Source organism: Botryllus schlosseri, chromosome 3 (assembly GCF_051294905.1).
Source record: "Botryllus schlosseri isolate E-star chromosome 3, Bs_hap1, whole genome shotgun sequence".
NCBI classification, from domain to species: Eukaryota; Metazoa; Chordata; class Ascidiacea; order Stolidobranchia; family Styelidae; genus Botryllus; species Botryllus schlosseri.
In genome coordinates, this window is record NC_137238.1 from 36,726,444 (window position 1) to 36,753,361 (window position 26,918).

The 26,918-nt window shown below is 38.6% G+C and overlaps 2 protein-coding genes and 1 long non-coding RNA gene across 4 annotated transcripts in view; 2 read left to right on the plus strand and 1 right to left on the minus strand.

Moving 5' to 3' along the window:
* Nucleotides 1–26,918, plus strand: part of LOC145435257 (uncharacterized) — a 344,196-nt gene that overhangs the window by 19,751 nt on the left and 297,527 nt on the right. The gene's annotated exons all lie outside the window — the stretch shown is intronic.
* On the plus strand, nucleotides 11,720–21,797 carry LOC145435225 (MOB kinase activator 1A-like). The gene is made up of 2 exons (XM_080312561.1): nucleotides 11,720–12,075; nucleotides 18,641–21,797. Exons 1-2 carry the CDS (start codon nucleotides 11,821–11,823, stop codon nucleotides 19,055–19,057), a joined length of 672 nt encoding a protein of 223 aa, XP_080168687.1. The 5' UTR covers nucleotides 11,720–11,820; the 3' UTR covers nucleotides 19,058–21,797.
* LOC145435192 (kelch domain-containing protein 1-like) lies at nucleotides 22,401–25,565 on the minus strand. Of its 2 annotated transcripts, none has more exons than XM_080312517.1 (2): nucleotides 23,749–25,565; nucleotides 22,401–23,667 (listed from the first exon to the last, which is right to left on the minus strand). In XM_080312517.1, the coding sequence occupies exon 1, from the start codon at nucleotides 25,522–25,524 to the stop codon at nucleotides 24,235–24,237; it is 1,290 nt and encodes a 429-aa protein (XP_080168643.1). In that variant the 5' UTR covers nucleotides 25,525–25,565; the 3' UTR covers nucleotides 22,401–23,667; nucleotides 23,749–24,234. The 2 variants fall into 2 exon arrangements, with proteins under 2 accessions (XP_080168643.1, XP_080168644.1); XM_080312518.1 differs by having other exon boundaries at nucleotides 22,401–23,706.

Sequence of the window (26,918 nt, forward strand, 5' to 3'; positions counted from 1 at the left end):
CAGGAGAGGAAATGTATTTTCCTATTACAATGTGGTCTACATTTGCAATGTGTGTGAATGGGAAAAATGAAGCAAAATGGATATCTATAATCTTTGGCTCAGAAGCCATGAAAAGTTTTAGCATTGCGATATTCTGTTTACGGTTCTGCAGAGTGGCGATATATTGTCTGTGAGGTGACTCCACGACGAGACTTGATGGTATTATGAAGTTGCGTTGCAGCTATATTCATGAAATATTTATTGGAAATTCTATCTGTATCAGCTTTGCTTATGATGTTGTTGCCGACAATAATGACGAAAATTAGATTACTCGCAACCCTGTATTTACAAAATTATTATTGGAATTGCTATCTGTATCACTTTAGGCCTAGAATGTTAAGTATACTTCGCCCTTACGCTGGTATTGCCAGCCTCCCAGGCCCAGCCATACCGACAAAATTCGGTTACTTCTAGAAAATTACATCAATCAATCAGTTGATCAAGTTATAACCAATTTCTTGGTTATTTATGCACATTTGTTCCAACCCGAACCTTGATTTTGAAACCGGCAAAAATAGGAGTTTCGTAACAAATATGTATTGAAGAGCTTCTTGGAGGTACAGAACTTGAATAGGATATTCATCTTGAAAATGAGCCCGAATATATTCGGCTGACGCTCGTCAGGGGTAATTGTCAGCGACTAGTAGAGAATTGGAAAGAACATTGTATATCGACAATCGTAATACATATTGCTGAAAGATTTCTCGTTAGCACAGTTGACTTGGAATTGCTAGTCAGGGTAAATGAGTGCTTGCAAAAATAATAATTTTAAGGCGGCATTGTTCAGACCAGACATGGACAAATGAAAAATTTTCAGCTTTCCCTAAATATATTAGAATTAGAATTATAACTATCGTACACAGTTTTTTCCAAGTTTGATTGAAATTAGAATTAGCAAATTCTCAAAAACTTAAACATTGATTCAAGCTCCGTTCATATCAAATCTTAGTTCAATCTTATAAACATTACAATGGCAAATTATCTAGTTTTCCATGTCCGAGTCTAATTCAGAGATCTGACTTGATGTACCGGCATTCTAATTGTCACGTCATGTGCGAAAACCAGTTCTAAATTGCAAGCTATTTACAAGATTCCTTATCACAATAGTTTAGTTATGTTTTATGTTGTATTTATAGTGATAAAGGGATTAGCCTATAATAAAATTACTGGGTATGACTTGGCCATGCGCTAAATCTCTTCGAATCTTTATTAATCTTGATTCAGACCTTCCATACATATCAGCGCGCATTATTTCACATTGTTTCGACGCAGATGCCACTTCAGATCAACTTCCTTGAGTCGAATTGGTTGCAGGAAATGTAATCTCCCTCACACAGCTTGTTATGCGCGTCAGATCTTGTGCGATATAACCTGTAAATCGACTGTGCTGTACTGTGGTGGTCCATTCGTTTTATAATAAGCTTTCCTACCTTGATGGGTAACTTGTTTCTATGCCGTTATATATAACACTTAACTGGAAAGATTATGAACACAATACTGTAGGCTATATAACCTCAACTGTGCAGCAAAGGTCATCAAACTGCTTGATATTCTGATCATAGATAAGTAAAAACCGATTATTGCAATTTGTAGAATCAATTGCATTGTGTTATTTCACTTGTAACGTAACCTATTTTCTGCTGTATGATTTGTTTTTGCAAAATGACCACTTTATTTCCGAAATGATGACTATGTTATCACAACTGGTTGGTCTGCTAATGAATATGAATTAACTAGGATGTATGTACAATTGAATATTATCTATATTGTTGACGATTAGCCCTGATGAGTGTCAGCCGAAAAATGTGTGTTGAAGTTCTGTACCTCTAAGAAGGTCTATAACTAGGAAATGGTTGTTTTTTGAAATGTCTTATTCTGATTCGAACAAAGCGTTTTATCCTTATGAGGTGAATAACATTGTCAGGAGCTTGAATCTTTGAAAGAATGTTGTAATTGTTGTTTTTTGGTGTTTTTCATTGTGTCACCACATATGATGTCATAGGATTTAACAATGTTCATGCTGTTCGCAGTCAATCCATTTGGAGTATGTTAAGTCTTAAGAGGATTAATGATTTTATATTGGAAGGATAAGACAGTATCAGCTCAACTGTGTTCTGCTGTGGTTGAGTGGAGTGCGAAGATGTTTAGTACAGCACCATGCAGTGCAATCTCAGGAGCATTAGTATTCTTACATGAGATTGGATAATCTTTATTGAGCATTACCCATTTACTAAGCCCTTTGGACGTCTTTTTATGTAAGTGCAGTAAAATTTGAGTAATAATTATGCTAATTTTGCGTACTAATATATGATCTGTAAGTGACATTGACAGATTCAGTCAGATATTGATTCTAACAACTATGTAATTCTAATCATCTAATTAACGCAGAATGCTGTAAATCTAGTTTGTGGTACAGGTAAGGTTCTTTGCCCTAATTCTAATTCTAGTCTAATTTGTGAAAAGTTTGTACACTCTTATTTTAATTCTAATATAATTTCTGGTTTTCCTGTAAAACGGTATAATTCTGATTCTAATCTAATCAGGAAAACACTGTGTAGCTATAATTTCAGTTGAACTTGCCAAAAAAAAACTATACCGTAGCTATAATTCTAATCATGATATAGAAAATCTGAAAATTCTGGTCGAAACGGTAAAATTCGGTTAATACTGATGCTAATTTTAGAGATTTAACACAATTGATCTGTAACTGACATAGACGATACGTTCTAGTAATCATCGTAACTAAAACTGGAGAGTTTAATTTCGTAGCGTCCAAGTATAAAACTCGTTGATTAGAGATAAATGCAGTTTTTGAGCAAATTGTTTTGTATTCGTGTAACGAATCAAGTTTAGAAAATCACAAAAAAAATATATAATAACCCCATACCTCTGGCAATCCCGGAAAAGCCTGTATTTGATTAATGGTCTATTTTTCTAGATGTACGCTATTCAAGTACATTCATTTGGTAATGGCCACATTTTGCTGTGTGACATGAAGCTTTTAGCACTGTCATGAGAACAGTGCTATTTCTTTATTCGAGATGGCTGTATTCTGTGCTGTAACGATACTTTTAATATTGGTATATCATAGGAGCATTGTCTCGCGTCAACTATGTTTGTTTTGTTACTCAATGCATCATTACCTCAGACCTCAGAGTACTCCAGTAATTGCCCAAAACATAGATGTAGATGATATCTGACGCATGCTGAAATGGTCACTCATTGCAGTTGCTAAATTAAACGATTTGGATGCTGGCTTACCATTATGGGCATAAGTTCTTATAAATCGAGTCGAGCTTAACACATGACCAGGTTAGATCATATGATTTGATTATACTGTATGTATTGGCTGATTATAATTTTACAAGTGGGTTTATGTATGATACAGGTTATCAGTCTGCATTATGATGTGTATGCTTGAGTATGGTTTTGTTCGATCAAATAATGACCAGGGAAGGTAATTGCAAACGCATTTATCATAGTGCTGGAATGTAGTCAATGTTTATTTCCAAGTGGATTAGTTATGAAGTCTTTCCTCAGACGCATGACTACCTTTTCTGCATATTCAAAATAGTCACCTGAAATCATTATATTTCAGAATTGCATTATCGTCTTTGATGAAGGTATGTTCTAGTTTATATTATATGCGATATCCAGCTACTCGTGTGCACATTTTTCATGCTATTGTACGGTGTTGGCTTCTAAAATATAGATAGGTCCAGTGGGCTAGTTAAAAAAAAACGCACTGTGTTTCAACAGCATAGCTAGAACATTACTGAAACCAAATTTTTATTGCATCAATGACTTATCAGCTGTCATTCTATAGGTCTACTGTTTCTAGTAACTTTCATGACAAATATGTGAGTCAAACATGAGATATACAGTATACACGATTGAAGACAGCTGTTAGCTGGTTTCTGTGTAAAACTATTTACTTTCAATTCCTTGTACTTGGATTAACCCTTTTCATTATCAATAAGTGTATTGTGTAGTGTTATGTTTGTTTGTGTCTGGCTGCAAAATATTGATTATGGTAGCTGATAATTTCAGCCAAGCTCATGTGCTGTGATCGGTAGCTTTCGATTTGGAAGCAACCTACTGGTGTTAAAGTCATGTAGTGATTAGCTACACTTTGTGACCAATTTTCTTGATTAATTGTGACACATTATACTCAATTTTGCTCATGGGCATTTCGTGATTCCTTGTTGTGTCAATTTCACGCCTATTTTCCAAAAGACGACACAATTGCTTGTTTATTGTCCAAATTAGGATCTGCAGCCAGCTGAAACAGTGCCTGATTTGATGCTGTACCCAACCCATAAATAAAATGTGCAATATGAAATTAGGTTGTGGACTTGTGGTCGAATTAAAAAGTGTTTATGTTTATAATATCATCTTCTAATAAGCATAGTGCGTTAATAAATACGGCTAATAATACTAAGAATGCATCGATATGAGTTAAAATATAACATAAATAGAATAATTAGTTGAAAAGATGAGTTAGATCATATTATATTGATCAATTTACCATAGGAAAATACCGGTTTCTGTAAGCAGATAACATAGCAACTAGTAGCACCTTATGTAAACGTTTTATTGGTTTAGGATGCGATGAAACTTCAAATAGCATCATATCTTATTTGATATTGGACTGGTCTTCAATACGGGGATGTTTAATGTAGCTGTTAAGTCATGAGCGGTGTGGCATGCTGGTATGTAAATAAGCCTTAATTTTTTGGAATAAAGTATTGAAGCCATTTACTAGGATTACGTTACCGGATTTGTTAATCGTAATGAATTTGAGGTTTCGTGTATTGATGAAACATCTAATACCTGGTGGCCCAATACTGCAAGCATGGTGCGCCGCATACCCGCATTGTAGGATATAGGGTCATAAAGGGGGACACCTTGTGATGTAATTGAAGGCAAATAATGTAATACGGAATGCTAATTTTGGATTTGTATGGTAGTTATAGGATACGATATGAGATAAGCAGTCTATGAAGGAGTGAGATATAAAGTGATTTTAGAGGAGTATCTATGAGCAGTGATGGGCCACTAGAAATTTTCAGCTTTCAGAATCAGAATAATACCATTATGAGTTAATACAAATTAGACTATGAGTTAAAATTATCGCTCTCAGTTTCTTTCCAAGTTGGATTAGAATTAGTTATGGCTACACCGATTTTTCCTAATTACCGTACATTAGAATTATAATTACAGAATTTGCAAAAACTCTGTTCCGCAAGCTTGGCTTGTTTCGCATTATTCAGTTCTCCATAGAAACATTTCACAACAAATTACGATAGAATGAGAATTAGAACAAAGAATCCTTTTCACGAATTAGACTAGAATTAGATCTCCGGCATTTCGCTCTAAATAGTCTCACGAGATAACTACAATTAGCTAGTTATTCAAGTCTGTCTACTAGGATGGTGTTCGAGCCTCGATAATCCAGACGTAACTACTCTGCGCTGTAAACAATTTTTGGAATGTTACCAATTTCTTCAATCTCGATTCCTTGCATTTCAACTTGCTTTGAAATATTACCAATTCCTGCAATCCGAATTCCTTGAATTTTGACTAGCTATCTTTTGGTGCGACCGCCGATAGAACCACGAGTGTGCGAACCTGAGATTATGTAAGTTTATAAACACGCGAGTGGAGCGACTATGGTGCGAATAAACACGACACTCCGTATCCGTATGTACAGTGCTAGTTGAATGCTAGGGGGGGGAGGTTTTTGCATATGATGCCTATGCTATCCCGATTCAGGTACAGATGATCAATGCAGACTTGTACTAACTACTAATCTAGGTATTTGATGGTAAACTAACTGCTGGTTTTTTGAGTAGTTCTAATCGCGGATTTTAAAGAGTTGCTAGTTCTAGTGCTAGCTGCTGCATTGAAACATAAATTTTATTGCCAACAACTTAAAATGTGTGATAATTGTGTGGATATTCTGTTGTGTTCTGTTCTTGGAACCATTACTCGCTCAGAGTCATCACTCCCATCTCCCATTTTCGCGATAATAACTAGATATAAAATCGGCTCAGTTGTACTATAAAGTTTAGAAAAGAATCTACTTGGTATTTTTACACACAGAAGACTCTTTTAAATCAAAATTATAGCAACAGGACTATATTTAAGGGTAATAGATTTATCATAGTTACAGATTTTCATGGATATCATGTACATAAATAAACTCCAGTCATGTACATTAGTAGGCTATTTACCTTGATACTCGAATCATAGGCGCCGACTTTTAATTTTTTCCGAGGTGGCGAATTCTTGTGACGTCATAATTGTTCCATATCAATGACTTCATCGTCGCACGAAAACGCACTTTACTGCATGACGCTGGTGTACGTGCAGGTGCAGAGTTAAACCATTCGCGTGACATTTTAATATCGGCCCTGCACTCATTAATATCAAACCATGCAGTCGAGTTATTAAATGGAATCTTAAAACGGTACGATCATTTGAAGTGTAACTGCGGCCTGCGCTACCAGTCCGTCCGACGGAATCTGCAGTTGCATCAATGTTATTCACGCGCAATGCCCCGTGTGAGTAACGAAATACACTACGCACTGACCTTGCAAGTAACACACGGCAACTCTCGAATACTTCCAGCAGACAATAATGATGATGACAAACGCGAAATCGCGCAGCCAATCAGTCATTGTCTCTTGCGGTTTCTTGCTTCGCGTTGACCAACTCGCGTCGCGGCAATTGTTTTATGATTAAATTTCGGAGTACGACTGTATCAAGCAGATAACAAGAAATAAGGATGATGGCAAATGAGAAAGCGTGTGTTCTAATCAGTATCGCCACGAATCGGTTTTGAGTCTGACACCGTATTGAGTAGCTTTCGTGGCGACTTTCTCATTATATTTGTGTTTTCTCATTATATCGGTGTTTAAGCTGTATTGCTGCATTTCCCGAATAATGCCACTGGCAAAGCCTTGTTATAGAAACGAATCTGCGCAGAAACGAAGTCCAATTTGCAGGCACACACCAACAGACCCTCCAATTTCCCGCTCCGATTACCTATCACGAAGCTAGCTGGCTCATGAATGGTTTTGTAAACGAATATGGGCGCACATAATTTAGATTTCAGAAAACCAGAACGTATATTTGGGCGCCTGATCGGGAGAGGAGATCTAGGATGGTGCTTCTCAGCACACGCTAGGCGCGTAGCCAGTCGAAATATTAGAGGAATTTGGATTTTTTTTCAAATTTACCAATATATCATCAATTCAATTCGGGTCAAGTACATGTGTAAATGGCGATCATATAATCTCTTGGTATCGAGGCTTTTAGGCGTATATCAAGCTTGCCAAAGAGTCCGGGAATGCTCTGAATTAGCGAGTCCCTGATCTCTGGTGAACAAATGAATACGCGCGCGTATTACGCAGTCTCGGCTACAGTTTTCGCATATCAAAATGTCCGAACTTGATGGCACCGATTTCAAACCTTTGTCATATTTCAGAACTTGAGACATGATACACATCTTCTGATCGTTACGTTCAAGTATGAGCGGGAATCAATTTCGCACGTTAAAGTCTGTTTGCAGCGATTCGATGTTGTGCAGTTTCGTGAATTCGCTTTTTAATCAATATGACATGAAACAATCACTAATTAGCGTAAACTCGACCGCATTGTCGCCAAACCAGCGAGCCAAAGCATGCTAGGCCCGAGACGCGATAGTCACACCATAGGCCAGCACCAGCATTCAGCAATGATCTTTTCCACTCCAGGCCTATTGCAGATGCTATTGTGTGAGCCAGCGATGATATCGTGCACACCAGGCCGAAGCCGCCAATGCAGATGCGATTGCGCAGTTAAGCGATGATATAGTGTGAACTGGGCCTATCGCAGATGCGATTGTTGAAGCCTGCGGAACCAGGCTTGCTCGAGACGTGATAAATCAGGCTAGCGACGATTGCCACGCACACGGGAATGAATGACCTAATTTCGCGACCATCTCAGTGGGAGATCATCACAGATTCTTCTCACTAATTGCCAACACGTTTCTCGCAAACCCGCCGCGCGGAACACTGATTACGCAATTATTGAATTGCAACTGAATATTGGAGTTAGAATGATCATTTCAAAATGACGGGGTTTCGCGTTTCAAATAGGGAAGTTTGACCCTCGAAACCCCCTCCTGGCACACGCGCGTATCGAAATCGAAGACGTCTCTAACGAGGTCGCATCGATTCGCCTGATTACTAATTACTGGTCACAAATCACTTTGGCGATTGCGCATTTTGTATGAGGTGGCCGCCACCTCGTAAATATGGTCACGAGGTGGCTGCGCCACCTCGTAACCTCGTAAGTCGGCGCCTATGACTCGAATAACGTGGCATTAATTCAATCAGTTTTACGTCAACCAGCTATTGTAAAGTTGAAATAATCAGTTGGAATATAATATTATTGATGTTTTTTAAATCACAGTTGTTGTTTTGTAAGATTTTCGCCTGTACGCTATTTAGTGCAGTTTCTTGAAAGTTTGCGACAATGGTCTTACATAATATGTTCAATTGTTCATCTCATATGCCCTGATATCTTTCTTTTGTTGTTCTGATGTCTTGGTAGAACCTCTCACCTTGCTAATCAACAAGATGATCAGGAAATATATCAAGGTTTCTGAACAGGAAGTGAACTTTTATGCTCATGTTTGTGCTCAAGTGTTCGATATGCAGTTACGAATTTTCGGACCAACTGTTTGTGGTTGGGTGCTTTATGATCATCTAAAAAGTTTTATTTACTACACCTTAGGAAATTACATGCAGTGAACTCCTTCCTAATGAGAAATTGGAGTTTTTCACCGGTATTCGAATATACCAGATACCAGATTTAAGCTTCTCGTTTGATAGGGTTACTTGGTATACCCACTTTGTTGACTCAGCGGAAAAATATCGATTTACCAGTCAAAAGAAAGAAGACGCATATCAGTATTGTAGTTAGGCCTTCCAAGGACAAATTTTATAGTTTTACACTCATCTTTAATCTTGGTAGAATGACCAATTGATACAGGAGAATATGTATAATGTATAATATGTATGTAATATATTTCCGTTGTACAAAAGTACAAATTTTAGGCTTGACAAACTGCTTTTTGACAAACAAATATTTCGCATCATGTCATGTTAATATTGATAGAATGACTTGCAATGACATGCGGGTTCTTTATAGTCAATTAGGTATTTATACGCAGTATACAATTAGAAAAAACTACGATTTTCTTCCTACCAAGTGAAATATTTAGGGGCAAATACACTAATTTTGGGCTTTTTAGGGGTGTAAATATCTCCTGACAAACAGCCAATCAGACAAAACTAATGTGATATTCATAATCAGCAACCTCAAAAACCCTATAAACAGCTCTCAGATGTTCTGCCTAAAAAAAATTCATTTTGTTGACCAGTGTTATTTAATATGCTTCGTAATTTGAGTCTAGTTAGTTTTGGGTTACCATACGTCCTCTTTTAAGGGGATTTATCCTCTTTTTTGACTTTTTTGAAAGTGTCCTCGGAGGACGCCCTTTTGTCCTCTTTTTTGAGATTTTTTCCTCTTTTTTGAAAATTTAGGTCAGATTTAGAGGAAATTGCGAGTGATATGCCGTAAATTGGCACAGAAGTGAGTCAAGTCACGCTCCGGCGGGTATTTCGGAGTGAAAAACGGTGAATTTAGCTCTGAGCGAAAAGATGACCTTTTTTTTTAGTCATCCACCTAAAAGTGTGGAGAGAAAAACGGTATTTTGAGCTCTGAGCGGACCGGTTTTGCAAGTCTCAAATTTCTGAAAAAGTGTCCTCTTTTTAGATTTCCAAAATATGGAAGCCTAAGTTAGTTGTGTTCTAGTTAGCTCGTTGCAGATTTTTGAGAGCTAACTTTAGTTTTGAGTTTTGAAAATTGAGTAGTTCTAGCTTCGGTTGCAAATTTTAAAAACCCATTAGTTGGGTCAATGTGATTCTGCGAAACTAATATGATTTAGAGATTGTACTGAGATTTGAAGCTGGAAAAGTAGGCAAATTGTGCTACTTTGGTGTAGGCGGCTGCATTCTGGGCAATTGAATAATAATGGCCGATTAATTACATAACTGGCCACACTACTAGTCATAATACGTACATCAGGAAATCTGCTGTTGTGTTCTAATCGATCTGCTTACGTTAGAGTGAGATCAGATACTAATCCAATAATTTTCTTCATACACAGCCACGCATGATTGTAATAATAATTAGTATTCCATCCTAAGTCTTCAGAATGAAGTCACGTAGAGTTCAACTAGAACCTGTATTCAATATAGTATAGCGTATGTTGTGGTATAGTTTGCATAGGCTGAAGATGCCTACTTGACTAGCCCTTGCTACATATATAGGAAGTGAAAACGTTTCCATTATGCTTTACATATGGAGTGTTTTTCGAAAGAGTACTGGTATTAATTTACCTCTAGTGGCATGTGCGTTGATTTTACTTTGGCCTTAAATGTAATAAGTTATTCAATTCAATTCGATGTATTTGAATCAATAGATGTCTGTCATCATGTTATCATGGTGGTAGATTTGCAAGTTATTCTGCAATGATGATTTGCAATGTATTGTAAAGAATGCAAACCTACTGCTATTTTTAACCACTGGCACAGGGTCCTTCGTGCTTACTAGTACCGTATCAGGCAATTTGGGCTGGGTGCCGGGTTGTGATGACTCGACATTTTTTCAAACGTGTAGAATGACTCGACTCGTGTAAATTTGTGTATTGACTCGATTTGTACTCTGAGTCATATGACCCGAGACTAGGACGGCTAAGATGGACATTTCATTGTAGTTTTGTAGAATAGTAAAGTTACCACACGATTGGTATTTCGTCTGTCGGTGGTGATACTTGGAAAATAGGGCCGGAAACTGTTGAAACTGAGGAAAATTTCGATATTATCAATGAAGAGCTTCTTGGAGGTACAGAACCTCAATATACAATTGAATAGTATAGCATCTATGAGATAATCCGATATGTGCGAATAAATATCGAGACGACAGATTTCATGTCGTTGGAAGGGGCCGTTCACACTTTCATTTGTGTGCCTTGGAGTCGACTTTTATCAAAATACACCAGCCCAAACTCTGCCAACAAAAGGGGTTCGTTTAACACCTGAAAATAGTACATTGAACACTCTCTTGTTTGAAATTTCATGCTGGTGAAGTCATATTTTGTGATACGATTGTTGATATACAATGTTCTTTCCAATTCTCCACTAGTTGCTGACGATTACCACTGACGAGTGTCAGCCGAAAACATTTGGGTTTATTTCAATATGAATATACTATGCAATTGTGTATTGATATTATCAATGCGAGCTATTTTATATCACTTGAGCAGAGTTGAAAAAGGTGGGTTGAACCTAATTGAACTCAAAGTTGGACTCGGACTCAAGTCAAAACACCGACTCGGACCCAACCCTCTGCCCACTGACTTGGATTTAAACTTGACTCGAGTCAAAGCTGTAAAAGTGAGATTGACTCGTGACTCGGAACCTTGGGACTTGGTTACAACCCTTGTATTTTCAAGAATACCAGAAATAGAATCAGAATAGGAAACATTCACAAGTTAGATAGGATTAGATTACCAATATTTTGCTCCAATCAGTCTATTATACAACTGGAATGATTATTACCAGTTATTAAAGCAAATTTTTCGCGCATTTCCAGCTTCCACAGTTGCCTTACTAGCCCGTAGCTACCATAATATTCTGACCCGGATAGCATCGTTGCGATCGCGCCATGTCGTTCCTGTTTCAAAACAAAAACTCGCGGACCTTCAAGCCGCGGAAGAAGATTCCGGAAGGCACCCACCAGCATGACTTGATGGAGCACGCGGCGGCCACGCTGGGCAGCGGGAATTTGCGATTGGCGGTGCAGCTGCCGGAAGGGGAGGACTTGAACGAGTGGGTGGCGGTGAATACGGTGGATTTTTTTAACCAGATTAACATGCTGTACGGGACCATAACGGAGTATTGTACTGCCGCGAAATGCAAGGTTTGTGATGTTATTTTGTTAAGGCTAGCCAGTAGCTGTATGGTTTCATCGTGTGATCGTGTGATATCGTAGTTTTTTATGAGTTTTCGTGTTTTTAATGCAGCAGTTCTTGTAGTAAAGGTCGCAAAAGGTAAAATTTATGGTCATGACTGCTCCAGAGCGATCTTTTAATATGGATGCAGGCGCGTAGCCAGCCAAAAAATTAAGGGGGGGTTGCGATTGTTTTGTAATTTACTAATATAGCATGAATTCATTAGGGTTAAGTACATGCGTAAATGACAATTATACAATCTCCTAGTGTTGACAATTATACGCGTATGGTAAGCCTGTCGACGAGTCCGGAAGTGCTGTCAATTAGCGAGTCCCTGCTCTGTCGTGAGCAATTAAATAAATACGCGCGCTTATCAACGCGTCTTACATAGCCTCGACAACGATTTGCGCTAGTCAAAATGTCTCGAGTTTCTATGTGCTATAATGACGCCGATTTCAGGCGGTTCGAACCTCTCTTTTATAACTCTGGCCTTGACACACATCTTCTGATGGTTATGTTTAAGTATAAGTGGAAATCAATTACGCGTGTACGCACGCGTCGCACATGTTTGCGGATATTCGATGTCATTCAGTTTTGCGATGTCACTCTTTAATACCAATCGCTAATCAGCATATACTTAACGGCATTGTCTCCAAGCCATCGGGAGATAAGAGCCAAAGCATGCTAGGCCCGAGACGCGGTAGGCTAGTTATGCTGGAGATGATATCTTTCGTACTAGGCCTATTGCTGAAGCGATTGTGTAGGCCAGTGATTATATCGTGCGAACCAGACCAATGCACATGCGATTGTGAAGGCCATCGATTAGATGAACATTTCGCAGATCAAATTAGAAGTCGATTACCAGCATATCGCTCTATTAAGGAGTCACCAACTCAAAACGGGCCGCGAGCCACTTTTCCAAATTTGTAGAGGTCGAGCGTAAACACTTCACAAATATGATTAGAATTAGGGCTAAGAAACATATTAGATTAGAATTAAATTACCGGAATTTCGCTCTAATCATTCTAATTGGACAACTAGAGTTACCTAGTTGTCCATGTCTGGTTGAAGATGCCCGAAAAAATGTGTCTTATACTCACATTCGCTGGTAATACTGGTAACATATGGTAAGATTGGCATCTGCTCGTCTGTATCAATTATTTCAAGTTTGTTTGGATCCCTAATTCTTGATTTATTTTAAATTGAACTCGCATCATTCATCATTTGGACATAGTGAATTTACAACTCTGTCAATATTTGCACTGCCCCATCGAGTGCCGCAACGCCTGCAACTGTCGATGAAATTAATTGCACTTCAATCCACGGGACAGTTTATTGGCAAATATTCGCTTGAAAGAGATTGCCGGCATTCAAAGTTTGCATCAGAGTTTACAATCTTGACCGTTGTAGCAGAGGCTGTCAGTAACGTAATAATTCTGCCTGAGTAAATATTTCCTGCTTTCAGTTCATATCAAATCAGAGGCCATTCTGATGAGCACGATAATGGCAACTGTCTGTTAGGGCTCTTCAAAAATGAATTTTTTTCTCAAATCGTACTGGCTACTTGATAAAATTGTTAGGTTACCTAATTTAAGTCTACACACCAAATTTGGTTCAATTCCAACCAGTGGAAGCGGAGATATTGCCGTCGAAAAATTTGGATTTGAATAAAATAGTATTTACGGTGACCGATTCTTTGTTTATTTATTATAGTTGTGCTCACCGTAAATACTATTTTATTCGAATCCAAATTTTTCGATGGCAATAACTCCGCATCCACTGGTTGGAATTGAACCAAATTTGGTGAGCATCGTCTCTATAGACAGCCTAGCACTTTCATGGGGTGAACAGAAAATTTTCAAATTTTTTATTATTTATTTTTATATAATAATTAGAAACTTTCTTCTCCTGTAGCAAAGTGGTTACTGGCTGGAATTGAACCAAATTTTGTGTGTAGGCTTAAATTAGGTAACATAACAGTTTTATTAAGTAACCAGTACGATTTGAGAAAAAAAGTCATTTTTGAAGAGCCCTACTGTCCGTACACCGATCTTGGATCGTTTCGCGCCATAAAGTTCTCCTGTAACATATTCACAAGAAGACCAGATGTTTGATTAGAATTAATATTGGCATCTTGTCCGAGTCTGTCGGGCTGCCCCTTGACCACCCGTAATTATACAGTAGTTACTCAATTTTAAGGTATCAACTCGTTTCTTCCTCATTCCATTATAATTTAGCAAATTTTCTGACATTTGTAATGCATACCCTCGGAATTGTCCAATTTATCAATGTTGTTCTCTTTAGAATTCTGGGGACATTAAAAAAAATTGGATTGAAAAATTCCCAGCGGTTCAAAAGATAATGCGATTCAAAATTCTCATGTCACTAGGTGGCGCTGCATGCAAAAATCTTTATAATCCATATTTTTTGCTTAACAATTTTGAGGCCAAGGAATTGAAAAAAAATCAACATTTTCGCTATTGCAAAATGTACTTTGATTCTCCACCATACTTACAGCAAAAAATATGGATTTTAAAGATTTTTGCATGCGGCGCCACCTAGTGACATGAGAATTTTGAATCTCATTATCTTTTGAACCCCTGGAAATTTTTCAATTTAATTTTTTTTAATGTACCCAGAATTCAAAAAAGAACAAAATTTGTAAATATTGGACAATTCTGAGGGTATGCATTACAGCCCCTGTTAAGTTATAATGGAATTAGCCTTCTTGTTGAGTCATATTTGCAGCGGTTGTCGAAGTAGACAGTTTTGTCACGCAAGTATAAAGTACTGCCATAAATTCCTACTCAACATGTAGAAGTAGTACCGTACTGTGTATTGACTCGACTTGAACTCGAGTCGTAGCGCATGACTTGAGACGCAGACGACAACGACCGACGTTTCATTGTAATTTTGAAGAATAGGATGACTTGGACTCGGACTCGAGTCATAACACCATGACTCGGACTCGGACCTCTGCTCAATGACTTGGACTCGGTGGTGAATTGAAAAGGACTTAACTTGACTGAGACTCAAGTGAAACTATAAAAGTGAGATTGACTTGTGACCTACTGACAGGGTTGTAACCAAGTCACAAAGGTCCGAGTCACAAGTCAATCCCACTTTTATAGTTTTGACTCGAGTCAAGTCGAGTAATTTTCAATTCACCACCGAGTCCAAGTCATTGAGCAAAGGTTCGAGTCCGAGTCATGGTATTATGACTCGAGTCCAAGTGATTGTGTTGACTGCTCAGTTTCCAGTTGAAGTCTTGTAAAACCCACTTTTATAACTCTATTTGGTGATATTAAATGGTTCGCATTTATAATATACTAATTTTCCTCACTTTTAGCACTTTCTAGTCATGTTTTCAAGCACCAGTACCAATAGACGAAATCCCAATAGGGTGGATGCTTTACTATTCTTCGAAATTACAATGAAATGTCGGTGTTGGCAATCTGAGTCTCGAGTCATGTGACTTGGTTCGAGTCATACACAATTACTCAAGTCCAAGTTGAGTCAATACACAGATTGACTCGAGTCGACTCGAGTCATTTCCGTATTTTGAGAATATGACTCGAGTCAAGTCGAGTCATTAGAAAATTGTGACTCGAGTCGAGTCATGACTCGAGTCATTACAGCCCTGCCTACTGATTTTTCAAAACGCACAACTAGAACTAAAACTACTCATCTTTCAAAACTCGAGCTAGAACTAGAACTGGTCATCTTTCTGAGCTCGCAACTAGAACTAAAACTTAGAACTAGCCTACTTTCTTTTCAAAATGCGCGACTAGGACTACCGTACTCAAAAACCGTTAGTTATTTGACCGTCAACCCAATAGATTGTTAGCTTGTACAGTAGGGCTCTTAACCCGATCGAAACGGCACACTCATTAATGATAACTGAGCGTATTTTCACGAACACGCTTTACTTAGTCCAAAATTTCCTGGGTTTTTCTGGTCGTAGACAATTACAACTATTACAGATGGATAGCTATTATCAATACGCATACGTCGAGCCATAAATAACATCTTATACTATCGAATAGCCTGTTCAAAATGCAGATTGAATACATAAAAACGTTTTGCGCAAAATACAATTCGCCACGGCGTTCGCGTGAATGTGCGCGCGTGAGATAAACCAGCGCCCATGACCTAAATCAGCGCATCGCCGAGACATCAAATTCATTTGCAGATCTTTTCTCCTAACATGCGTTGGTTATGCCCATTGCCCATCTATTGGAATACTTATAATCAATAATTAGTCGCACAGAAGATTATTTGAAATGGAAGTAAAAATATTTTACGAAATAACATGCGCGGGTTTTAGCAATGTATTTTCTGTTGCTGTTGAAGATTACGCATATTGAATATTTTTGCTTTTCATACTAATACACCAATACTGCCATGATGTTGTTCAGCGAGCTACAAGATCTCCGCTATTGATATGAGAGGAAATTTATGTCCGTAAATGGCTGCACTTCTGGTGAAAATGTTTCACGTCTTTCCCGTAGTAGCCTAGCGAATAAAACGAAATGTACCGGCACATCAAAGCTCCGGTCGCGATTCTGGTATTGAAAGGTATTTTCGTGTCTGCTCGAGATTTCCGTCCACAACGCGCAGGTCATTCATGAAAATTTGACGACCAGCAAAGCCAATGGCATATATTGCGCCACGCAATAAATGACTTTACAAAAATATGGTTGAATGTCGATTTTCAATTTAGCGGATCGAGGTATGTAGAGTCTGCGGTCACGAACGCACTTCGAAACTGATTGCTGCGATGTGCGTGTTGTACAACAGCAATGTTAGTTTCAACACATGGCACGAACTCGTACAAAGGATGGACAAGCGATTACATATACCGGCGTTGTGAAATGAATCATTTCAACGTCCGCGATACTATGTTATCACCCAAACAATAACACGCGGTAATATATTTGCTGTTGTGATTAGCGAAGATTCGCTGTTGCAGATTACGCATATCGATTGCTGCTTTTCATACTAATACAGCATTACCAACATGATGGTATTCAGTTCAGCGAGCTACATGATCTCCAAAGCGCAATCGATATGACAGAAAATTTATGTCCGTAAATGGCTTCACTTCTGGTGAAAATGTTTCAGATCTGGCCCATGGTAGAGAACAAAACCTAAATATGGTTGAATGTTCAATGTCCATTGTCAAATTAGCGAATAAATAGGTATGTAGAGTCGGCGGTCGAGTTGTGCACTTCTGCCTATTGGTTCAATAGACAGCCCTTGTCTCAAAGCGATTGTCTACATCACCATTGTGGATGAAAGGCTTGCATAATATGACCCGAGGCCTACGATAAGTTATCGTAGGCCCCGTATGACCTAATCTTTCTTCAAATGCCCAGTAAAATAGCAGTGAAACACTGCATTTTATATTGCAGATATGACTACCTGTCAGTCCAACCAATATATATTCATTTCTACTTGTTGTACAAGAGCAAGGTGTGTTTCGATAAAGCACTATCTAGTACTTAGTAACTCGTACGAAGCGATTACATACATCGGCGTCCGGCACTGTGAATTGAATCATTGAATGAGCGTCGTCAATACTACAATAACACGCGGCGCGTGTATGTGCACTGAATGCGAGACGCCTGGCATCAATCGCGCTATAGCCAACTATAGCCATCGGTATATCAGCGGTCGTTACAGTCGATTGTATTATCGTAAGAACCTCACTCAGGTCATTTTGGAATCCTGATATTGCTGTGAAATCTGTCAGGCGATGATTCTATCCCGAGCACGTCTATGTATGACGTAGTCGCAAATTCAAGAAGCAAATTCTCTTTTATTTTCAAAAAGTTGAGAACACTTCTTGGTATAGGGGCATCACCTGTTTCTCTCTCGCTTTAAGAGTAGCTCAGTTGGTTAGGCGGCTGTTTCACGATTACAGCGATATATTGGGTGTCGGTTCAAGTCTCGTGGTTCGGATTTTATGAACATTTTTCTAAATGCATTGAAATTTGGACTCGAGGCCGGCCGTTCCAGTCGGGTTAAAAAATGACTTTTTTTTTCAAATCGCACTGGCTACTTGATAAAATTGTTAGGTTACCTAATTTAAGCCTACACACCAAAGTTGGTTCAATTCCAACCAGTAGCCGCATTGCTACAGGAGAAGAGAGTTTCTATTCATTATATAAAAAATTTGAAAATTTCCTGTTAACCCCATGAAAGTGTAAGGTTGTCTATAGAAACGTTGTTCACCAAATTTGGTTGAATTCCAACCAGTGGAAGCGTAGTTATTGCCGTCGGAAAATTTGGATTAGGAATAAAATAGTATTTACGGTGACCAATTCTTTAATTATTTATTATAGTGGTGCCCACCGTAAATACTATTTTATTCAAATCCAAATTTTTCGACGGCAAGGAGCGCATGATATCTCGCCACTCGACGCATTAGAATTGATACTTGATTCAAGTTAGAGTTCTCAAATTATTGTGCCCAACCCTAATTATAATTGCGAGGTTTTCGCCATAACGGCCTGAATTAATTTTCACCAGGTTATGTCCGCCGGACCGAAGTACGAATACCACTGGGCCGACGGCACCAACATCAAAAAACCCATCAAGTGCCCAGCCCCGAAATACATCGACTACCTGATGACCTGGGTGCAGGACCAGCTCGACGACGAATCGGTGTTCCCCTCGACCATCGGAACCCCGTTCCCGAAGAATTTCATGTCCATCGCGAAAACCATACTGAAAAGACTGTTCAGGGTGTACGCTCATATCTACCATCAGCATTTCTCCGATGTTATGAGCCTGAAGGAGGAGGCGCACTTGAATACGTCTTTCAAGCATTTTATTTACTTCGTGCAAGAGTTTGGACTTGTTGAGAGGAAGGAATTGGCGCCCCTGCAGGATTTGATCGATAAACTGGTCGATAATGACAAGGAAAAAGCAAGGGCTCAGCGGTGAATCGATGGATATTAATTTACCAAGCTAAGGGTTGTTCAAAAATAACTTATTTCAGGATTGTAATGACTCGACTTGTATTCGAGTCATCGCGTATCCCTCGACCAAGTCCTGTGACTCAACGCATTCTATATGACCTACTGAAAGTCTCGTATATCACGACAGATAATTGAAAAATAGGCCCAGAATCTGTCTTTTGTTTGAATAAACATGTTTGGAGTGAGAAAAAAGAGTATATTCTGAATATAAGGCATTCGATATCACCAAAGAGTTTCACAGAAATGTATTGAACTTGACGATGAACAGTTAACACTATGACTAGGGCTCGGAGTCTTAGCATTATGACTCGGACTCGACCCCGTTGGTGAATTGAAAATGACTCGACTTGACTCGAAAAATAGTTATTTTTGAACGACTCTGAATGTAAATGAAATCGCCACTGCGGGTATAGGACGCGAACTGTATCCGATCGTAAATAATTCGTAAATCGAATATTTTCTCTTTTCTTAGCTTAGTTTCTTATTCGGTCATATTTTTGGCGGCCCGCCGACATTTTAGCATATGCGACAGTTGAGCATGTGCGTTTAATTTAAGGCTAGGATATGCGTAAGGGATGATTTCAGGTTTGGGTTGTTTTTGGGAGTTACAATGTCACATGCTCGAAGAGGAGTAAGCTAAAGTGTCGCATGCTCAATAGAGCTGTTCGAATAATGACTTTTTTCAAATTTTGCTGGCTACTTGATAAAATAGTTATTAAGCGTAACAATGGATGATTGACCAATGTCGGAGGCCTCTATTTTACCGGGCTCTAGTACAAATCCTTGTTTTACTGGATCAATCGTAAACCAAATATTTTTCTTTCCTCTGGTAGTGAAGTTTCAGCGACAACGCAATATGTAACTATGTAGTCTGAATTTTGAATTTTCACGCAAATTGACCAGTAGGGTTGTTCAAAAATATCCTCTTTTTTTCGGATCCTGGGATTCTTTCATTAAATTGTTGATTTGCCTGAAAACGCTGCACACCAAATTTGGCTCAGATTTATTGAAAAACTTTTTTTTTTGCATCGTTTTTGTAGACAACTTCACAATTTCATGGGGTCGAAAATAAAATTCACAACTTCAATTGGCTCTTCCGGGGTTTGTACTGGTTGGAATCGTGCTAAATTTGGTTGGCAGCGATTTTCAGGCAACCTAACAATTTATTCAGTGAATCCCTGGAATCCGAAAAAAAGTTATTTTTCAACAACCCGTATGACCAGGTCCAAGCTGAATGCATTCCTATTGTGGTGTTGCAGGCAAAACCTACTTGGAGCACTCTGAAAAGGCAAAAGTAGTTCTTACTGACCTCCTCCGAGTGTCGTTATGTGAAAAACTAGTTGATCCAAGGCCAATGTAAGCTATTCTATTCAATCCAATACAGAAAAGTTGCACATTAGGGCTGTTCAAAAAAAATGTCTTCGAATTATGGTCTACTTGATAAAATTGTTAATGTGCCTAACAAGATGTTGCACATCAATCTTGGCTCAATTCCAACCAGCAGACACATTGCTACAAGAAAAAAAGTTTTGGATTTATTTATTGAACAAATTTTACTGGCTACCCCATGAAATTGTTGGATTGTCTGAAAAAATAATGGACAAGGTCTATAATTAATAATCACGAAATTTGCTACCGTAAATACTATATTTTTCATATCCAAAATTTCGTACCCCAGTAACTTCTCTTCTACCAGTCGGAATTGAGATAAAATTTTGTGCAGCTTTTTTTTAGGCAACCCAACAATTTTATGAAGTAGCGTGTAAAATTTGAAAAAAAGAGTTATTTTTGAACAGCCTTAAATAAGCACAGTTGTTACGGAAAGGGGTCATATTTAACACGGCAACTTTCTCTAGTGCTATAATCGTATTGATTAACATAGTTAAGACGCTAAGCAGCTGCTGGCTGCTTGTGATTTTTTTCCATCAAGCTTATTTTTTTGTGCGAGTCATCACGGCAATTCTAGCTACTAGGCTACACATATTTTTGTCATCAAATTTCGATGGTAATTATGTGGCTACCTATTATTGCATATTTTTATTTCGTCAGTGCTTACATTTTTATTTCTTATTTCTCAGTTACGTGTCACGTTTTGTAAATATTTGGTCAAATAATGAAATTGAGCGTATGTCAATGCCTAGCCAAATAGCGACCCATGATCTGTTTACGTTGATTTTTAGTATCAACACGCTCCGACACTCTTGACTTACCAATGCGGGGTTTCAATATCCATTGACACGTTGTATAATTCTTGTTGATATATCAACTCATAGTGACATGGAGCGTATACTTACTTGGCCTGAATCATCAAAATTAATACTCGATTCAGATGATTGTCCCCAGCCCTCGTTGTATTTACTATGACAACATCTTGATTCAACGCATTTTGGCCAAGAGACTTGAAGCAATTCATATGCAGATGCGATATTCTGCATTTTCATCCATACTAGCTGTTAAAACTGTACTGAAACTGGCTTTAAATGCTGCCGGTAAGTATCAGTTCCCTGTACGCTACAAACCGACGCCTGTGCAAATGACGATTGATCAGTATTTTGAATTCGACGATTTTGTTGCTAGTATTTCGCGGGTGTGACGTCACGGCGGTTTCTCGTTGTTCTATTATTTTTGAATATTTTCTGTGGTTTGATCTTTCACTTTTGATCCGCATGTGTATGCTTCGACGAATAAATGGCATTAAAAATCCAGCCCTGATTCTGATTGTCTTTCTCTCGCGTGGTCAGTTTTGTTTCACCTAGAATTAGGGTTCCGATATTTTGAGATACGGGAAAGAGGACACAGACAGCTAAAGAGCTTCTTGAGGTAGGCCTACAGATCTTCAATACACCATTACATAGACACTCGTCAGGGGTAATCGTCAGCAACGAGTAGAGTATATCAAGAACCATATCACAAAATATGACGTCACCAGCATGACATTTATGAGAGCATTCAATGTACTATTTTTAGGTGGTACTGCAGATATATTAAGGTTTCCTGGTAACGGCAACTCTACTTCCAAAAGCCCCGCTCTAACGTAAAAGTGCTCTTGATCTTTTTCCGGCCATGATTTCGCATAATTTATGGTGCATTTTGTAGTAGGCCTACTCCCCGCCCGGCTCTCAAAGCTATAAAGGGAGACATTTGGGAGTCCTCGGAATACATTTTTCTATCTCGTGAAAAACGAGGGCAAATCCTGAAGGATAATGAATGGTAACCCTACCAAACGCCCCTATTCATCAACCCTAAACTCAATCATCATGACCCTCCTATGGTAACACTACCTAGGATTGAAGACGAACGCTTGCAAATGAGTGTGCGATTCAAATTTTATTAGCCACAAATCAACATAATTCATCCGAGACATGAATATTGAAAAATATGAAGGCTTCTAGCGTGACGGCAGTTGGATAAACAGTCCTAGTAATAATATTGTAATATTTTTGGATCGAAAGTCTAATTTCGCTGGCATCGTGGATAACATATTGTTTGAAAAGCAATATTTAGTAACACGAGTATGAAACTTGGTGATAACGAAGTATAATTTGACTGACAACTTGAACAAATAAATATGTTGCAATAATATCCAGTAAAACGATCAGACAACGAAGTATATTGTAGTAACATGATAAATCAAGGCAGGCACGTTTCAAAACTGCCAGCCACTGAATGCTTAAGTGGAAAACTTTCTGGAAAAGTTGGTGCTAATAGGGCACAAGAATAATCAACTACAAACTAACCATAAAATGTGTAGCCTTCTAGCATCTTGCACAACATTTGGATAAACAGCCCCAACAATAACAATATCATGACATTTTTTCATTGCAATCATAATGAAGCATCATCTAGCTGGCGAAACAAAGTGAACAAATGTTTTTTCCAAGGCAATACCCAACAAAATGAGGAAGCAACTAAGCATATTGTGCAAACATGATAAATTTCTTTGGCAGTAACATTTCAAAAGTGATAGCCACATAAGGCTGAAAGCGGAAAAAGTGGCCATAGTTGGTGTTGGTTACCAAGCAGTAGTAATGCCATAAACTTCAACTCAAGTACTAGTAATGATTTGCAAGTTTTCAAGGCCTGGTTTTGCCTGAAAAGTGAAAACTGTTGAGCAGCAGTCAAAAATCACAACCGCTAGATTATTAATGCCTACTTCATTTCTGACCACATCTGGTACTGATACAAAAACAAGTAACTACCATTAATTCTTAAATTAATTAGTCCATCGGCGTATGAGCATGCGATAATTGGGCGTGTTACACTTGAGCGTTTGGGTTAAATTTCAGGTTAGGGTGCGGTTAGGCAGAGTCGGACAATGAGATTATTTCCGGCTTTTCCAAATTAGATTAGAATTAACTCTGGAGTTTTCCTAAATTAGAATTATAGCTACAGTTTTTTTATCAAATTAGACTAGAATTAGAATTATAGCTACACAGTTTTACTCAAAATTAGACTAGAATTAGAATTATAGCTACACAGGTCTTTCTGAAATTAGAATAGAATTGGAGTTATAGGTACGTTTATTTCTAAATTAGACTAGAATTAAATTATAGCTACTTTTTTTTCTAAATTAGACTAGAATTAAATTATAGCTACTTTTTTTTCTAAATTAGACTAGAATTAGAACGATGACTACAATTATTTTCCAAACTAGACTAGAATCAAAATTATAGCCAAGTTCTTTTTCCTAAATTAGACTAGAATTAGAACTATGACTACAACTTATTTAAATTAGACTTGAATTAAAGTTATAGCCAAGTTTGTTTGTTTAAATTAGACTAGAATTAGAACTATGACTAAAAACTAAATTAGAATTAGTTCCGTTTGTTTTGAAATATACGGTTCTCCTGTTGCATTTTCAGGAAAACCATAAATTAGATCAGAATTAGATAATAGAAATTTTTCTCAATATTAGAATTAGGTTACTAGCATTTCGCTCTAATTAGACTAGAAATATCTAGTAGTCCAAGTCTGTGGTTAGGATATATCTAAGGGTTGTGTCAAGGGTTAATTTTGGAGTTAGGGCTATAGTTTGAGGTTTATAAGTCACACGCTCATGTGTTACAAGCTAAATTGTCGCATGCTCAAACGACAGGGAACCAAATCTATTAACAGGCACCAAAAAACTAGCCGCTAAAGCTATCAATGCGATTGCTGGAGTCCATTTTCAGGCTTTTTCTCAGTTCTTTGAAGTCCTAAAAAACCAGGAATCGCGTCCGATTCGGAGTTTTGTTCCAATTTTTCTTTACCCATTCCTTCAACTTGATCTTGTAAGATTTTCGCACTTCCAGTTACTATGTCCGCAGCTGATACAGCAAACGTATCCTGATAGTATGACATACATGAGTTTGTGACTGGGTCTATGTCTGACGCTCCGAAGGTTAACACCGCATTGTCACCCACAACAGCAAAAGAATGCATGCCAACGGCTGGAGGTTTTAGATCACCGTCGATATTTGGTTGTAACCAATGATTTTGGACAGAATCGTAAATATGAATGTCTTGAAAATGTTCGTTAGTGACGCCACGCCCTCCTAGAACGACCATACGGTTTCCGACACACAACGCAGCATGAAATGATCTCGCGTTGGGCTTTGCGCCTTTCGGATTCGCCTGAGTCCAGTAGGCAGTTCTAGGGTCAAAAAACCAAACGTCATTAGTACGCCCGGTAACATCCCGCCCTCCAAACAATAGCAATTGTTCATTATTCAAAGCACACAGAGTATGAGCAGCCCTTGGGGTTGGTATGGTGTCTTTTGGTTTAATAACAGACCATGTTTTTGACAACGTGTCGTATTTATGCAAGTCGTTAAACCATGTAAAATTAGCAGCTTCTTGCTCTTGTTCAATGTCTTGAATCTCCACATCTTCATATTCCTCATCACTGTCATCTTCGGCAATAGTGGTTAGTGGTTCGGGGGTTAGTTGGGGTCCGAAACCTCCAAAATAGTACACGTCCGTGCCTTTGGTTGCACTTGATAATTTATCTCTTGGAGAAGGACATTTGCCGGAAATGTGATCTAGTTTAGTCCATTTCGCAGTTTTGATGTCAAATTCATAAAAATCATCGACCCAACCTCGATTTTCGCTCAGCCCGCCAAATAAATACAACTTATCACCCACGGCTGACAATGTAGAGCCAGAACGACCCTCTGGGACATCCCCGCATGCATTTACAAGTTCCCAGTTGTTTCTGTCACAATCGAATTTCAGCAAGTCACTAGTTTCATAGTTTGTGACAATGTTACGCTCTGAATCGTCTTTGGAAAATGTGCAGACGACGCCTCCGAATACATACAGTGAATTTCCGATCGCAGTGCAGCATTGGCCTTCGCGGGGTTCGAACGGGCACTTTTTTAATGATTTCCAACTGATCTGGATGTCGTTTTCTAGCTGCTTTGCAGTGATAGGCGCAGATTCTCCGTTGCCCATTGTGTATAAACCTTGACGACTATAATTGCACTTTGCTTACGCTGAAAGAAAAAAAGCAGTGAGCATCGAAACCATACAGTTTATAGATCTGTACAAAAACTACTGGATCTTCAAAACTAGAACTAAACCTTCTATTAACGTATATACGATCGGAATGAATTTTACTAGAAAATATCATCGATTCAAAAATAGCACAATAATTTTGTTAAATAATGTTCACATCCCTAATTCGCATGCCGACACCATTAAATATTGAGCTTTCCGAACGTAGTAAATTATATTCTGATGTAAAGTAAAGACGACAAATATACCGTAATTTGTTGACGAATTTACGCGGGAAGTGAAGTACTCGCTCTCGCTGTGTGGTCTGAGGTGCATATAAATTGGTGATGGCAGCAAAATCGGCAATATCACCATTAACTTCGATGATGTCATCATAGTGTCCTATATGGTGTCGACACAAGCAAATCTCACGGTTCAATGAAATTGTATCACGTCACAATTTCCATTTGGCTACAGGCAATTTAACGGTCTTTTTTGACCGGCTTGCCGAGCATTAAATTTGATGAGTCGGGTATCAATCGAAAGCTGACTCTGCACTGATTACGAAAATATAAATTTTATTCCATTCATGGCCCTGGAACCCCCACAATCAGCCCCAAATTATTCATTGTTAAGTAGTTTGGCAGTGTGACGCAACAATGCTGTCTGGCGAAACGAGAGACTAGCTCAAGAGCAAGGATGCGGCCGAGCGGCGAGAGTGGGATCAGCTGACGTCGCGGCAATAGCAATGAGCAATCGCGTCGCAGAGAAACGCTGCGCTTCGCCCTCCAGACCCCCCTCCGCCGATACACTGTTTACCACTATTCATCATATTCATTGGGAGTTTCTTTAGTGAGTCAGCTTCCGTCGCCTAAGCGCGCGAGGCGCGCAAAATTTCTAGAATTCATGATTTCATCGGTCAGTATGATCGGGAATTGCATACATTGTTATCAATTTTTATATTCTCTCTGCTCACGTAATCAGATTTGCCGGTAGAGCTGAGTGAGGTGTGTTTAAAAAGGTAGGACCACTCAATAATAATTAAACATCTTCGGGCGTATACCCGTTGGCAGGAACAAAACAGCACCTCGTCAGGCCCCAAAAAACGTGGGTCTTGGGCTCCCATAGGGTGATAAAACGACCCCCTCCATCACGTTGTTCGCGTTTGTCACGAAATTACCCGTACTGTATTGTGAGCCAGCGCGAAGCGCGAAAATTTTCGATAATTTATGATAAAATCGGTCAATCAGATCGGCGACTGCATATATAATATGCTATCAATATATTGTCCTCTCTACTCACGTAATCAGATTTGCCGGTAGAGCTGAGTGAGGTGTGTTTGAAAAGGTAGG

Bases quoted from the DNA above. Each gene is read 5' to 3' on its own strand.
- LOC145435192 (XM_080312517.1), bottom strand. From the start codon at position 25,524: ATGGGCAACGGAGAATCTGCGCCTATCACTGCAAAGCAGCTAGAAAAC.
- LOC145435225 (XM_080312561.1), top strand. From the start codon at position 11,821: ATGTCGTTCCTGTTTCAAAACAAAAACTCGCGGACCTTCAAGCCGCGG. The intron at 12,076-18,640 runs GTTTGTGATGTT...AATTTTCACCAG, and splicing joins GTACTGCCGCGAAATGCAAG to GTTATGTCCGCCGGACCGAA.